Raw genomic sequence first — 17,119 nt, 5'->3', positions numbered from 1 at the left:
AGTATCCTTGAGCCTCGACATGGTTATTATTGTGATTTTAAAATAACAATGAAATATTCAAACGAGAGCCTCAACATAGGACGTGTTCCTCGACTCAGTGACCTATGTGAATGGTTGCTGCTTACCCCGCTGGCTCATAGAAGTTCTACATATTCTATTTCTACGCGTAGGCTCTTATTACCTGTTGGAGATCCATATTCTTAGAACAATGTCACATTCTAAGAACTCCCTCCTGTAAAGGGGTCAGCACTGTGTTCCCCTCCCTCACTGAGAACAGGTGCAGCAGCCAGTGTGTGGGTGTTCTCTGCCCTGTCACCCTGGCCAGCTGGTCCCAAAGGGGAGCTATGTTTCTCCCTCAATTACACTCCTAAAAAGGACTCCGGTCGGAGTTGTTGACACGGCCTGTGCTCTGTTCTTGTCCTGTTAGGTTTAGCCTATTTTTTTAATATTTTTTTTTAGAAAGCTGTCTTTTCAGGATCGCTTAGGCTATTCAATACCAGGTCTCTATGGAGTAGTCTGGTGCCCTGTTCCTCCGTTTCTCCTGTTTGCTGACAGACATTAACCTCACTGTCACAAATGTTGCCAGCCAGTGATTTGGTTTGGTTGGCTGCCCCTGTCTCTTGCCGGTGTTATGGCGTGGCGGATGGAAACATGAGCTGTTGACACAAAGCAGTGTCTGTAGTGAAGTGTCAGACCCCCTCACCGCTGCAGTCGACACATGCGATGTGATTCATTTATTTTTTTCTTTCTGAACAATCCGGATTTTCTGACCACTAATCTTTTCTACGTTTTTATATCCCCGACCCTGATCTTTCGCCAGTAGATTTGTTTTTGTTGAGCGTTTAGAACCTGAATTCATAAAATGGGCCATCAATCTCTGTGCTGTCGAAAGCTGCCACCACCATGTGACAGTGACCTTTAATTTATGTTTTTTTTAAAAAACCTTGGCAAACAGCAAAGCATCTGACGGTCTGTTCCAAGAACGTGTTTCCCTGTGGGTAGCCAACTCCCCTGTGAGGAGAGCCTGAGTGATGTCCGAGAGGATTAACAGCCTGTAGTCGCTCCCCGACAGAGGCTTCCATCGTTCCTCTGGCTGACTACTGACAACCTTGCATTGGTTTGCACGTCTCTTTTGCTCTGACTCATGTCAATCAAGTATTGGGCGGGTGACGATGGTAGGTTTCATGAACCATGGGTCTCTCGAAACAATATTCGAATTGAGACGAACCAGGGTAACTTTTAACTTTTGCAGATTTGTTAGAATCTGTGTAAAAGTGGAGCATGCACAGAGCTGCAGCCTATGTAATTACATAGAGCAGAGTTTATCGTCATAAAGGGCATCCTTTCAACTCAAGTGCCGATAGAGATGTACTGTATGACCCTTCTATTGAAGCCTGAAGCTATGTGCCGATAGAGATGTACTGTATGACCCTTCTATTGAAGCCTGAAGCTATGTGCCGATAGAGATGTACTGTATGACCCTTCTATTGAAGCCTGAAGCTATGTGCCGATAGAGATGTACTGTATGACCCTTCTATTGAAGCCTGAAGCTATGTGCCGATAGAGATGTACTGTATGACCCTTCTATTGAAGCCTGAAGCTATGCTTGTCCCAGTGTCCTTCCCATCTCCATTTAAAACCCTTTTGATAATAGGCATCATTCAGACAAATAATGTTTAAGATCCCACGTCCTCAAGCCGGGGTGTCGGGCCAGTGGATTATCTGACTTGTTGGAAGCCGACATTGTACCTGGCATTCAGCAGCTGGCACAACTTCGAGGAAGAAAACAGAAGTTTCCGAAACGAGTCCAGACAGCCTAGTTTGTTGTGGTTCTAGTTTTCAAAGGTTCTCTAACTAAAGCGCCCACCGCCAATAAGACTCTGAGGGAGTCTGCAGCAGTAAGTTGGTGATGTTCGTCTTGAAGGAAACTCTAACTTGTAGTTAATGGGTCAATTCCTGGGGGGGATGTAGTGTTATGATTCGTTTTGACCAGTATCTTCTAAAATGGGCAGTAAGAGGCAGATAGGCTGAAGCGTTTTGAAGACTGTTCTCATCAGAACAATGGGACACTAATGCCAGGCTGTCCTCAGCCCACCCTGCCGAGACTCTCAACTGTGCCCAGAGAAACTTATGGTGTCGACAACGTCTTCTCAGTAGGCCTAATTAGCTCACCCTTCGTTACCTTTCGCAGTCAGATTTTACACGCACTAAAGATCTAGCCTAATGTTATAATGTGTCCTAAAGACTGATTTTGGGATCTCTTAAAACCAAAGCGGAGCTTAATCACATACTTGTTCCTCTTATAGCCCAGTTAAGACTGGGTCTGGTTTTATTTGTTGAAGCTCCCACTCCCCCACCATCCGCGTCGTAGCGGTCCAGGCTCCAACCCCTGTCGTTACTGCCGAGTGCGCACACGCAGGGCCTGCTCTAGATGTGTCTCTGTACAGCTCAAGGGTCACAGTGGAGTATGCACACTTCACACGCAAGGTTCAGTTTACACACCCACACGGATATCATCCCTCCCCTGCAATCAAAGACGATAAGCCCTCTCTCCGTCTCTCTCACTCCTCTACTGTACTTTCCCCTGGGTTTCACAATGTTCCTCTGCTGTAACAAACTGAACTGTGAGCTCTCTGAGAGGATAAGGACTCTGAGGAATGGCCTGTCCTGTTGGCATGGCCCAAGTCCTGACTGTTCTGGCTGCGCCGTGCAATAGAGACGGCGCAATCCAAGTCATCTCTCTAAGACGTGTCACTGTCCGCGGCAGCCCATTGGTCTATCCTCTGTTTACTTAAACACTCTGTTTGGGAGTGAGTTTTCCCATGACTTCACCTTTTTGTGTCTCCTGAAGCGGGAAAAACCCCCACCACATCAAAGTTCAGTTCGGTCCCGCACACTGTCCCGGTGCTTTTCATTGCCTCATTGTTTGAAAGGTCAAACTTCTTCACCGAGGGCGGTAACTGATTTCAAAATCCCTGCGTTTTGTCTTCCCATGTTTGTTAAGTTTGGCAACGTGACATGGAGGAGGAAATTGGCAGAGGATGTCGGGAGATTATATATTTGAAATGCCTCACGCACTCAGTAATAGCCGTGCATGCCACTAGCTAAATGACATCTTGGGATTTGGTCCGTTTCAGCGGACAGACTTCTCATGCAGTCAATCATTACATTGCAGGCCCCCTTCTCAAAAGTGTATTGAAAAGCGACGTGAATGAAGCTGGTCTATCGTCAAACTCCAGGCCCCCCGACGCGCTCTGTGCGTCCCCCCCCCCCTCTGCAGATCAGTGTCTAAGCAGTGAGCACCCAGCCTTTTAGGTACATTCCCCCCATCTCATGTCTGCCAATGTGGGCTCCACCCTGCTCTGTCTGGGGTAGGCTAGTTCCCAGGCTCCTGCTACTACGGCCTGCTCCTCAGTTTACGCTGGAGGGCATTCTAAACAAACGCATCGATCTCCGAGCCTTCAGAGGTCCAGCCTACTTTCTGATCCAGAAGGACAAGGGCTGAGGTTGACGCGCTGTCCTCTGATCTAAAAAAAAAAAAAAAAAAAAAAAAAAAAAAAAACTGTTTCTGCTGCTGAAGAGAATTCTTCCCCCAGAAACAACAATATATTCCTGTCCCGGTGGAAAAAGCTTTTTTATCAATTTGTTTGATTTTGTAGGAAAGTGGATATCCCTGTCTCTGTGAGAGTAGTGCTTTAGTCGTGCTGACCGGATTGCTAGATTTGAACATTTTCGTTCATGAAGGGGTTTTCCTCATGAAAGAGGAGTAGTTTTTTTCCTAATAGTGGAAAAACAAATAAATGAATTTGTCAATACATACATACGCATTTCTTAACATTGTGTAAATATTTTCCCTTAACATGTCCTGGCCTCACTTTACTGCTTCAAGGGGTTTGTGTGTCTTTCCTGGTCTGATCCAGCTGACGTGCTGTCAAGTCAGGAATCAGGATAGCCTTGAGACTCCTCTTCTCCCCATCCAGCTATGAGCCCTCCAGCCAGAGTAGAGCACAGTCTGTAGCTAGTGTTGGCAGAACATCACCAATAGTACTGTAGAGCAGGGCCTGCCTGTCAGCTGCAGGGATGGTAGCCCAGAGTTCTAACCCCTCACACGCACGTACTTCAACTGCGTATACAGAGTATTTCAGCAGGCTGGTGTCATAGTACATTTATCTTGGGCTCACTCTTTCTGTGTTTCTCTCCCTATTTTTTTTTTTCTTTTTCACTTTCTCACTCTCCTTCTTTGACTCCCCCTCTCTCAAACGGTTAATTCCTCTTCCTGTCTTGTCTTCATTCTTCCTGATGTCTATTTATGGCAGCCCCCCGCACCTCTGATTCAGAGGGGTTGGGTTAAATGCGGAAAACACATTTCAGTTGAATGCATTGTTGTACAACTGACTAAGTTTTTTTTCATTTCTTTCCTTGCCATCGTTCTCTCACATGTTCCCTTTTCCCATAGTCCTCCAACCCATCCAGTATCATCAACCCAGGCCTATGCTGGTCCCATGTGTCTCGGGCACCTCCCTGTCTGTCTGTTTTCATTCTCTCTGTTGAACTATGGACTCTGCCTGGTGTGGATTCCACAGTATCTGATCACATCTGTGCCTGTTTTATTTTTCTCAGGACTGTAGCTTAATGCTCTGTGCTGTTTTGAAGCCCCTCTTCTCGCTGTTATCCTGGAACTCTTTCCGGGGCTTCAGACCCCATGGCAGCTGGTTGCTCAGTGGGTTTCGCTCTGTGGCTTCGCCCTGGAACAGCTTACCCTGCTGCCGACCTTTAGTGAGACTAGGCCTGGAGCAACACACATGCCGGCCTCAGGCTCTCCCGCTTTCAGCTCAGGATACTACTAAAGTAATATGACTTATATACACTATGGCCAGCATATTAGGTACACCACACCATTCACGAAAGTGGATGCCTCCTACAGACAGTCACGTGGCCGTAGCTTGCTATATAAAGCAGCCAGACAGGCATCGAGGCATTCAGTTACTGTTCGACTGATTGTTAGAATGGACAGAACGAGTGACTTTGAGCGAGGTATGATCGTCGGTGCCATGCGCGCAGGTTCCAGTATCTCATAAACCGCCGGCCTCCTGGGCTTTTCACGCACGACAGTGTCTAGGGTTTACCGAGAATGGTGCGCCAAACAAACAAAAAAACATCTCGTTGACGAGAGAAGTCGAAGGAGAATGGTTAGAATCGTGCAAGCCAACAGGCGAGCCACAAACACAAAAATAATGGCGCAGAGCGGCATCACGGAACGCACTCCTCGTCGGTCCTTGTCACGGATGGGCTACTGCAGCAGACGACCACACCGGGTTCCACTCCTATCAGCTAAAAACAACAAGCGGCTCCAGTGGGACGGCGATCACCAACACCGAGGAGTGGAATAACATTTCCTGGTCTGACGAATTCCATTTTCCTGTTGCGTCATGGTGATGGCAGAGTCAGGATTTGGCGTAAGCAGCATGAGTCCATGGCCATATCCTGCCTGGTGTCAACGGTACAGGCTGGTGGTGTGAGGGTGTGGGTAGTGTTTTCCTTGCACGCGTTCTGTCCCTTGATACCAATTGAGCAACGTTTTGAAAGCCACAGGATATCTGAACATTGTTGCTGACCAGGTACATCCCTTCATTGCTACAGGGGGGTCCGACCCAATACTAGATGGGTGTATCTGAATAACTGGCCACAGAGTGTGTATGACTAGAGCATATCAGACCGTATACCATAGGTATGATATTTTACATTATTTTTATTTTCTTTATTTAACTGTTCTAGTTACGTCGGTAACCAGTTTTATAATAGCAGAAAGGCACCTTGGGTGTTTGTTGTGTATATGGCCAATATACCCCGGCTAAGGGCTGTATCCAGGCACTCCGCGTTGCGTCGTGCCCAAGAACAGCCCTTAGCCGTGGTATATTGGCCATATACCACACGTCCCCGGGCCTTATTGCATAATGAGACCTCACCTTTGGTGGTCTTGGCCAGTCACTCATGTTACACAACTACCAAAAGCCTGCCTTGCCAAGCGAGTACACTGCCACCTGGTGACGCAAACCTTGCCGATGCAGGTGCCTCTCTGTCTGGGCTGAGGTGGCACCTGGCACCTGTCCTCCCCAGACACTGTAAATGTGGCACGGGATGGTCGTTTTGGGCCGTGGGGGTACCTGTGATTCTGCCTGGCTGGCCAACATTGACCTGGTTCCTCTGTAGGCTACAGTCAACCTGCCATGCCCAGCTCCAGCAGGCTCTACTCCGCAGTGTTGGGTTAGCATCTATTATTTACATCTCATTAGCCTTGCAATCACTGAACATGCATAATGTCTGTATTATGTGGTGCTGTGCAGTGCTGCAAGGCTAATAGCGTTAATGCAGACTCTGCAGTAGGATGCAGGGAGAGAGAAGGCTAGTTAGTATTCACTACTATGCAGCGTTGGTGGTGCACCACAGAAGGCTTTGATCTCTCTTGGGACCCCTGCCCTGTCTCATCCTGGATGTGGGATTAAGACGAGTCATTGGTCCAGTCTGATTAATCCATTTCTGTAGCATCTATTTAATCCACAAAAATGTACAATTAGGCCTAGCTATGAGTATTCCCTTAGCCGCGTTTGGGAGAGATCCACATGCTTGCCCTCTCTCTGTCAGTGATCAAGATGAATTGCTGCTGTTCATATTTCTAGATGAATGGTCTTCCCCACGCTACAGTCAGTAATATTTTCCTCTCTGTTTTAAACATCTCTTCCCTCTGCTCTGTGATCAATGTGTTTTACTGTTCCACAGGAAATGTAGAACGGTAATTCATTCATCATGCCCTGCTGATAATCCTTAGCCTGCCATCCAAACGGTTTCCTCTGCGTTTCACTGTTGTGTCACTACCAATGGTGGGCGCAGCGTTCAGTCTGGTTTAACCGGGTTCGGTAATCCTAGTGCAGGGCCAGAGTGCTGCTCTAGGGCAGGCAGTTTACCCTGTACCCTGCTAGCAGTCTGTGGTCCTCCCTCCCTCTCGCTCTTGCATAACCATCATCTCTCACTAGCATGTTAGCTAATGCTACGCATGCAGCTGTGAGCAAATTTTCAGATCGAGCATAAATTGGCTTTTAGAGTAACATACGGTCATTTGAGGGAACAAGGGGAAGTTTATTTGATTGGCATATAATCCGTTCACATTCTCTAAAATAATTTTCACTCTTCGCTTTCCTCAATGTAGTGGTGGATGGATGTCAGCGTTCTGAATGGAACTCGTTCATAAGCCTTTGGTCGCTCATGCGTTCATTTGAATGTCCTAACACGGATCATGCGTGTCAGCCTCCACTTATATTCTGCTGCTGAACTAGTCGAACACGTATTGCGAAATGATCAATTGCCGCGTTCCCAATTCATGGCGTTCTGTCTCCTGTTTATAACCAACATAGTTAGTTCTCCTGGAATGTGTCCTGCAATCAGCCGGCGTGTCTGATCGCACAGGATTAAAGCTTTGTTTACTGACCCTGGGTCCTCTCCTCCTGCCCTATGAAACCTCTTGGACCCAGATGTCGTGTGTGTGTGTCGGCTGTCGAAGAGAAGTTTGCTCAGGACACTCATAAGGGCACATGTCCAAGCAGTCCGTTTCCGTCGCACACTAGCATGACGATCTGGCGTAAGGACCAAGTCGGATGGTCAAGTTTGAAATCCGTTTCCTGTTGTTTCCCCTCGGTGACCCCTTGGTTTGAACTTTGACTAAAACAAGTAAGAGACTAACATGTTTTGCAAGAAATGAAGCCAAACCGTTGATGTTATGTGATCTCTCACTGCTGGGCAAGTGGGCATTGCCACCATAGAGATCCTGTACATCTATATTTCTTCTAGGCTACAATGTTTTCTAGTTCAGCAACCTTGGTCTCACACAAACAAAATGGGCCTAATCACTTACACAAAGTATCTATTGTCTGTCCCAGTGGTGGCAGCCCAGGGTCTCTCCTTGGCAGATCCCACTGTCCTGATCCCCCTGATTCTGAGGTAACACAGCCTCTATGAATGACCTCCAATAGTCTCCAGCCAAGAGCCATTGTGGGTCACACAGTTTTTGGCCGTGACGAAAGAATCCCCAATCCAGCCTGGGAACAATTAACAATTAAACAAACAGAGGGAGAGAGGAGTGGTAAAAACAGAAGTGGGGAACAATTCTGCTTTTGTTTCTGAGGCACAACACATGGGTGACCGTCCAGACCAGTCAGGGCTGGATCTGGGGTAAAGCAGCCTGGGTAAAGAGAGGGTATAAATGGACAAGGCCCATAACTGCTAGTTTTCCAGACCCACGCCCTCGAGTCCAAACACAGTTTCTCACCTCAACACTAAGTCACGTTGTCGAAGAAGGATGACGACAGTGGAGGTGAACCCAGTAGGAAAAGGGTAAGACAGGAGGATGGATGGATTAGGTTGGGACTGACAGGCTTCGGTAGAAGATGAATGAAATTCAATCTACATGTGTGTACAGGCATTTATGGATCTCATTGCTGGTGCCAATTTTTTTTCAACTTGTTCTGCATTTATTTAGTTGGCAGATGCAGACTTGTGTCCGAGCTCTGTATTGTGGGTGCGTGAGGGAGAAGTAGAGAAATGCATGTTTGAGAACTGTATCATGGTTCTAATGCAGGTGTTAATATAAACCACGTGTGGACCCCAGGAAGAGTAGCTGCTGCTTTCTGCAACAGCTAATGGGGATCCTAATGAAATACCAAATACCACCAGCCATGCCTCTCCCTCTGACTGAAGAGGAAGGAAGCCATGATGAGGGGAACCAAGTGGATACTTGACAAACCCGACCTATCATGAGTACGCAAGACCTTTGCCTCCCCCGTGACTCAGATCCATTTGGCTGGTTGGTGTGAAATTCAGATTGCGCAACCGTGAGTCACTCCCACTCCCTTGTGGTCTTTCGGTAGTCACGCCGTGGCTTCCTGCATAGAGAGGTGGACGGACGCGTCTGGTACTCTGGATGTGCGTCAGACACTCTTGTGGGCTTATTTCAGCGTGACTGTGTGAGTGTTTTGTGCGTACACACACTCATTCGGCGCTTGGCGCTTTGTTTTGCCGCTCTGACGATAAGTGGAATGTTTACACACATTGAAGTGTAGTCCAGGTGGTTGGGAAAATGAAACCCGGATGAGATTTAAAGAAAGCTTGTCAATCTCAACTCTGTTTTCATCTGTGAAATCTCTGTGCTCCTAGTTGGGAGTGATTTGTCCAGATTGTGAAGCGTTACATAATCGCTCAACAATACCGCTCTACGTCACTGAGATTTAACACGTTTTACATCCGGGTTTTTATCAAAATTACAATCTACGGCATCGATTTCTGTTTTATTTTTCCATCAAACCGTGTCCGTGTTGCTGGTTTTACGGCACCAGTAAGTAATCCATCAATATTACCAGCAGCAGGATTAACATATTTCCTCCAAACCAAAGCTTCCTCCCTGGCTCTGGCCTGTTAGTAGAATGTAGGTCTAACATAACGTTACTGCAGATAAATCGGGATTTAACCCGTGGCTTTTCACTGTAAATGGAGTCTAGTGGTGAGGCTCAATTCAGACCTTGGGGATGAACTGTTGTATTAAATCAATCACTAGCCCCTAACCCCTAGACACTTGCCCCCACACCCCTTATAGATCTTACAGAACCTGCTGTGGATAAATGGTGGATTGCTACGGTTATCATATTGCTAAGGCTATACCCATCTGATACTTCCTTTTTAAGATGTACGAGGGGCCAACGAGACAGTCTATCAGGGAAGGAGTTGCTGGATTTGAATCGTTTTTGACTGGGTGTTGGAGGTTGGACGTTGGTGCTTGTGTGGGCGTTGTGGTCTCATTCCTCCCTCTGCCAGCAGATCCAGTTTGCCGACCAAAAACAAGAGTTCAACAAACGTCCCACCAAGATCGGCCGTCGCTCTCTGTCCCGATCCATCTCCCAGTCCTCCACAGACAGCTACGGCTCAGGTACTGAGAATACACACCCACACACTCACGAGCCCCCTGACACACCCTGTGCCTAACTCTAATCACAGCCCAGGTACAGTATCCAGTATCACACAGTAAGAGTCTATTCCCAGATAGGTGGGGGGCAGCAGGAATGTTCTCTGTAACGTATAACTGGATTAAGATGAGACGATACAGGCCACAGAGAGCTGCTAGTGTTCTCCCTACTTTCTAACACTGTGTTCCATTCAATAATCACTGCAGCCACACACACACACACCAATGTCCTTGTGAAAGTTTGAGATCAGTATTTTTATTTTATTTTTCTGGCAGGCCGGTGTAAGCCGGATTTAAGGTTGGGGTGTCCATAAAAGAGAGGGGGAGAGAGAAAGGTAGAGGCAATGTTGTCCTGGTCACCTGCTTATCCCACTCCTGGTTGTTCCCAGGGCTTCTAGAGGCCCCTTTCAAGAGCGGGGGGGGGGGGGGGAGGAGAGAGAATTCCACTGAAGCGCTGGGAATGGTTGTGTAGTAGGATGAGGGGGCCCGTCAGTCCTGCCTGTCATAAAAAGGGTGTGACCCTTGCTTTACAACCAGAGGTAATCTATCGGGGTGACGTTCAGTGTTGTAAACATGTTTGTCAGGAGTGAAGTGTGAAAGACGGAGTGTGAAATACTACGTGACTGGCATCCCCTACGTGGCCTCTCATTCTTCCACTTGTGATGTCACTCACAACCTACCTGGCTGTCCCTCATCTTTTTGAATGTCACGCGCAGACACTCGCCGGCCGCTTCACCCAAATGCCTCGAGTCCACTCTTCCCTCCTTTCTTCTCTGTCCTCTCACTGTACCTCATTGCATTCTGTCCCCTCCACTCTCAAACCTTTCTCCCCCACTGGCTACTCTCTTTCTCTCCCTCTCTTTCCTGATCCCCTGTACTGTAATCCCCAGCCCGCAGCTCTGTGGTTGCTGTAATTATTCCCACAGAAAGAGTCAACAGTCAAGATTCCTGACTGTCCCCACTGACCTTTCTGTCTCTCGGTCTCTTTCTTTTCCTCTCTTTCTCTCTCTCCTGCTCACATGCTCTCTGTCCCAGCCCTGGGCCTTGATTGCACACACACTGTGGGAGAGCTGTCTTAAGGCGTCCACATGCTTCCCATCTGAAACAGTTTGTAGATATATTATGACGTTTTTGTGTGTTTTTGGTCTCCAGCGACGTTTTGTTTTCGGGCGTTCGGTAGCCAACGTCTACGCCCCTTCGTCAGTGATTGGTCAACAGTAGGGATTCTTCAATGAAGTGTTGTCATTCAGCGAGATACAACTCGTTTTCATGCACTTTTTTTTTCCACACGAGAAATATTGCGTCCAACCTAAAGTTAGATGTCAAATTACGCGACTAAGATATCAAATTACGCGACTAAGATATCCTCGGCAAAAGCGTCAAAATGAATGACAGATTTCTTGAATTATGTTAGATTCATTCTGACTATTAATTCTGGCTACGGCGTCTGAAGATGGACAAACAGTACCACTGTCGCTATTTTCTTGTTTTTCAAACCAAGGTATTTTAAGGGAAGTATGCGAGGCACGGACGTTCACTTCACCTAGCCGAGTTCTGCTAGGATCAAACCGAACCTAGTATGTAGATGCCCAAGCTCTTCAGGTGTATTCTGCCCTGAGGCTCAGTCCCTAGATATATCTTGTAATGTGAGCTATGCAGTTGTTTTGGACATCAGAGTAGATTGTGGTCCAGTGTGTGGTCATGTCACGTGTTGTTGGTTTAATGTCTATATCCTGAGGGCATGTTGAATGTGCATTTTAGTGTGTGTGTGTGTGTGTGTAGACATGCTGTTGCGTGTGTGTGTCCTGTCCTCTGACCCCTCTCTTCTGTCCTGCTCTCTCTTTTAGCTGCGTCGTACACGGACAGCTCTGACGATGAGACTTCTCCTCGGGACAAGCAGCAGAAGAACTCCAAGGGCAACGGAGACTTCTGCATCAAGAACATCAAGCAGGCCGACTTCGGACGCAGGGAGATCGAGATCGCTGAGCAAGGTGGGCTAGGGATGATGTGTGGCAAGGTGGGCTAGGGATGATGTGTGGCAAGGTGGAAGATATGTGTGTGAGGGAGAGAGTGATTCTCTGATGGTGTGATTATGTGATTGGATGTGTGTGTGCCTTGCTGACAGGCCATCTCCCCTAGGGCTGTGTGCTTAGTGGCCGTATGTTACCAGCCTATGAGATAAACTGCAGGGGGCCGCCTGCCTCTCCCACTAATACCCAATCAAGCAAGCTGTGATGGGACTCTCCATCCTCTGCTGAAACCCAACAGGACACACCACTGACCACTCAGTCCCATGTGTCTGTACTGCACCACTGACCACTCAGGCCAACGTGTCTGTACTGCACCACTGACCACTCAGACCTATGTGTCTGTACTGCACCACTGACCACTCAGTCATATGTGTCTGTACTGCACCACTGACCACTCAGGCCAACGTGTCTGTACTGCACCACTGACCACTCAGGCCAACGTGTCTGTACTGCACCACTGACCACCCAGGCCTACGTGCCTGTACTGCACCACTGACCACTCAGTCCTACGTGTCTGTACTGCACCACTGACCGCCCAGCCCTACACGTCTGTACTGCACCACTGACTGCTCGGTCCCATGTGTCTGTACTGCACCACTGACCACCCAGGCCTACGTGCCTGTACTGCACCGCTGACCACTCACAGTCCCACGTGCCTGTACTGCACCACTGAAGCTGTAGTCTCAAAGTAACATTTCGCTTGTTTGCAATGTATGCTGTTTAAATGCGGTGCCAAACATTGAGATGCAGGGATGATGAGTGCAATTTAGATGAGCTAGTCGATGTATCAGCAGTGGGCACAGAAAATGACATATTTGACTGTTTCAATCAGAGAGGACTTAATTTTATCCATGTGAACGCACGAAGCCTGCTGCCGAAATAAGAGGAATTAAAACTCCTTGCTTTTAACACACGGGCTGCAGCAGTTGCTGTGACTGAGACATGGGTCAATTGAGGACAATGAGGTTGAGCTACCAGGTTATAGCGTTTGTAGAATAAACCGAAACGGTGGCGGCGTGTGTGTGTGGGTGTGTGTGTGTTTTTTTACTAAGAATGATGTGCGTTTTAACCCTCGTTCAGATCTGAAAATAGATGGTCTTGAGGTTGCATGGGTAGATAAACTCCCTCCTAAATGTCGTCCTGTGCTTGTCGGCGTTTGCGACCGGCCTCCTAAGCAGAATAATTTCTAGGATTTTACTTGAATCGAATTGCTGTGATCCCAATGTATTTGCTGATGGAGAATGTATTCTGCTTAGGCGATTTTTAATACATGTGTAGTCACCCAAGATAAGTACACTAGTAAATGCCCTGTGTAACTTTAGGATTTGATTATTGTATCGGATCAAGAGAACATCTGTCAGTCGGGAGTCTTAAATATCGGTTTTAGTGTCCACATGGTAACCTACTGTACCCGTAAGAAATCCAAAATGTTACTAGAGCCATGTAGTACGTGAAGGGTACGGTCTTTGAAACAACTCTCACAAGAACGTTTTGTAGAGGTCCTTGTAATTTTGGATTGGTCTCGCGTACTAAACAGTGATGATGTTGATCAAGCTTGGTGTTTCTTTGAAGATCTGTTATTGTCTTCGCTCGACTCTGGCTCCGATTTTAAACAAATTTGAATCAAACAGCGGTCAGGGAAATGGATCACTTCCCAGATCTTAGACCTCGTAAGGAAATAGGATCGCTTCCTGGCCAGATTCAGAAGGACAAATCTACAACAAGGTTATGACGGTTATATTAACTGTAGAAACCAGGCAAAATACAAAATGGATAAGGCCATATTCCAACATTTATAAAGACACCGTTAATGACAACTTAATCAGCCTCGTAAACTGTGGAACATTTTAAAGGGCATTGGTTCAAAAACTCCCCATAAGGTAAAATCCGTTAGTATTGGCCTGGATATTGATGATGTTTTATGCTATGACCGGCAAAGGTTGCAAATTATTTAAAAATTGTATTTTACCACAATAGCCTCATCTCTGGTTAAGAAGTTACCCATCTGCTCTGGACACTCTGGCCAGTCTTTCATTTAACAACCTTTACCATAGCAAAAGTATCACAAATTATTTGTTTGACCTGGGCATGGTGACAGAGGACAACGTTAACAATCTACTATGCTTAATGAGCACAAACAAAGCAACTGGGCTGGATAACCTTCCTGCAAGATTCATAAAGGATAGTACTTGTGTCACTGCTAAAATGATAACACATATTGTAATCCTTTCCATTAGTACTGGTGCATTTCCTAAGGATCTCAAAACAGCCCGGGTGGTTCTACTCCACAAGAAGAGCAGTAAAACAAATGTAGGAAACTACAGGCCTGTGTCAATCCTCATCCAAAGTTGTTGAGAGATTAGTTTTTAATCAACTTGAGGGATAGCTTCTTGAGCACAAACTTCTTTATGAACTACAATCTGGCTTTAGAACAGCTCATTCCACTGATACTTGCCGTATCCACATTTTTGATCACATTAAACAGGAAAGTGAGAAGGGGAACTATACAGGTAAAGTCATGTTAGGCTTGCAGAAAGCTTTTGACACTGTAGACCGTGATATTCTCCTGATGAAACTGAAATGCATGGGTCTAAATGATGTAGTAGTGAATTGGTTTAGGTCTTATCTGACCAACAGAACACAAGTATGTGATGTTCTGTCAGAGGCCAAAGAAATATCCTGTGGAGTACCGCAGGGATCCATTTTAGGGCCTCTCTTATTTCTTATATACGTTAATGATATGCCAGATACAGTAAAGTGCAAACTCCTGATTTATGCTGATGATTCAGACATACTGGTATCAGGGAAGGATACAGTTTACATAAAGACCCTGAGTAAGGAATTGCATTTTGTTAGAGATTGGTCGTCTGACAACAAATTGTCACTACATTTGGGGAAAAACTTAATCTATTTTGTTCGGAACAAAACTGAGATTGCTTAGGGCTGACAAGAAAGCAGTAAACTGTGCAGGCAAGGAGATTGAATCTAAAACACGTGTATCTTATCGTGGTGTGTCCCTAGCTCCATCCCTTTCTGGAGACCTAATTGATGCTAAAATAATTTCTAAAATGGCAAACACTGATTTCTTTTAAATATCTTAACACTAGATATTTTAACATTAAAGTTAAGAAACTGCTTGTCTCAACCTTGATTCAGTGTCATTTTGATTATGCCTGCTCTGCTTGGTGTATATATAGTAGGCCATCAAAAAAGCTGAAAAAGAGAATTCAGGTCATGCAAAATAACGATATCAGGTATATGCTGAATGTCCCCTCTAGGGCCCACATGGGGTACAGGAGTTCCGGGAGGTGGGCTTGTTGCCTTTGGAGTCCAGAGTGGACCAACTTAATCATACGTTTGACATCTTAAATGATCGTGCCCCAGGTTACAAGAAAAAACACATTTGATATGGTCTATAACCAACACAGTCACAATACCAGAGCTAGTGTTATGTCTTGTAAAATCCCAAGAGTAAACAGTACTGCGAGGAGCACGTTTTTCCATACAGGCATTTGTCTATGGAATAGCCTTCCCTTGGAGGTAAAAAATAGCTTTATAAAGCAGGAAAAGGTTTTCATTTGGACAAGGCTGTCTTTAAGAGAAACCACTCCACTGCCCCTTGTGCCCCCTACTGCTGGCCAGGTGTATTATTTGAAGTATTGGTATGATGTGCAATTAATAGATTGTTTTAATGTGAAATGAATGTGGTTGATTTTTAAGGTTAGGGAGAAGGGCAGTGAATAGTGCCACTTTTTAGGATGTCAATATAAATGTATTTATGGTGGTTTGTAATTTTGTCTGGTCTTTTAATCATTGACCTCACGCAGCCCTGGCTCGGTTGTCCTTATCACACATGGCTCGAGCTGTGAATGCCTAGGTGAGAGACCATAGGCAGCGCAGCAGAAGGCTTCCCAAAGAATGTTGGCCAGCTAACTTTCATTAACCACGCTTTAACCATTTAGAATTTTTCAAAGATTTTTAAATGTCATTTTAAGGATTATACAGAGGAGGATGCCTTTTTGAAACGGGACCAATGGTTTTGTGTTGTTGTTGTTGTTGTTGTTGGGTCTAAAATAACCTGTCGGTTGCGTTGTCTCCTCCACACAGAGATGCCAGCTCTCATGGCCCTGAGGAAGAGGGCCCAGGGAGAGAAGCCGCTGGCTGGGGCCAAAGTAGTGGGCTGCACCCACATCACAGCTCAGACAGCCGTGAGTCACACACACACACACACACACACACACACACACACGCCACCATCCACCGCTCAGTCCACTGTGAGTCTGCCGCACCTGCTCAGAAAACCACGACTCCCAGCCATACTGAATGGCACTCGTCTTAAGCCAGCTTCACGCATCTTTTAGCGGCAGGACTTTGCTTTGAACACGAACGTCTCCGTTGGCTGTGTCCGTAACTGAGCGCGCGGTCTGGTCTGTGTGTGTCCCTGCAGGTGTTGATGGAGACGCTGTCTGCCCTGGGGGCTCAGTGCAGGTGGGCTGCCTGTAACATCTACTCCACGCAGAATGAGGTGGCAGCTGCTCTGGCCGAGGGAGGTGAGTGTGAACAGGGCTGCTTCATTTGAGCATCTGTGTCGTGTGGGAGCTCGTTCTCTGTCGCGACCGCTGGCTCTCTCAGTGCCCATCAATTCGATGGTAGGATATTCATAAGAACATGCTGCATCGCTACATTTCTCTTACTCTCCCTCCCTTTCTCTATCGCTCATCTCTTCGATTTCTCTCTCAGGGTTCTCTGTGTTCGCGTGGAAGGGCGAGTCGGAGGATGACTTCTGGTGGTGCATCGATCGCTGTGTCAACCTGGAGGGCTGGCAGCCCAACATGGTACGTGTCTGTCTTGTCTCCCTCAATCACTCCCATCCCCCAGTAACGGACTGGCACCCGGACTTTGTTACCACGTAAACGGCGTCAGTCATTTATCCCGATCAGTTAGAGAGACGCGTTGTGTCCTGCTCCAGATCCTAGATGACGGCGGAGACCTGACCCACTGGATCTATAAGAAATACCCCAACATGTTCAAGAAGATCAAGGGCATCGTGGAGGAGAGCGTCACTGGAGTACACCGGTGGGTG

The 17,119-nt window shown here is 46.7% G+C and overlaps 1 protein-coding gene across 4 annotated transcripts in view; it reads left to right on the top strand.

Moving 5' to 3' along the window:
- The window catches only part of LOC115198716 (putative adenosylhomocysteinase 3), a 39,732-nt gene that overhangs the window by 13,543 nt on the left and 9,070 nt on the right, over positions 1-17,119 (top strand). For 2 of the 4 annotated variants that reach the window (XM_029760902.1, XM_029760904.1), the window contains exons 2-7: positions 9,862-9,970; positions 11,854-11,997; positions 16,144-16,244; positions 16,484-16,586; positions 16,777-16,871; positions 17,006-17,112. In XM_029760902.1, the coding sequence (XP_029616762.1) occupies positions 9,862-9,970; positions 11,854-11,997; positions 16,144-16,244; positions 16,484-16,586; positions 16,777-16,871; positions 17,006-17,112 (659 nt within the window). Of the gene's footprint in view, positions 1-9,858; positions 9,971-11,853; positions 11,998-16,143; positions 16,245-16,483; positions 16,587-16,776; positions 16,872-17,005; positions 17,113-17,119 lie in introns of all 4 variants that reach the window. The other 2 variants (XM_029760901.1, XM_029760903.1) reach the window with 1 other exon arrangement.

The sequence above is a fragment of the Salmo trutta genome, chromosome 8, assembly GCF_901001165.1.
Source record: "Salmo trutta chromosome 8, fSalTru1.1, whole genome shotgun sequence".
NCBI classification, from domain to species: Eukaryota; Metazoa; Chordata; class Actinopteri; order Salmoniformes; family Salmonidae; genus Salmo; species Salmo trutta.
This window is presented reverse-complemented; position numbering and strand designations above follow the sequence as displayed.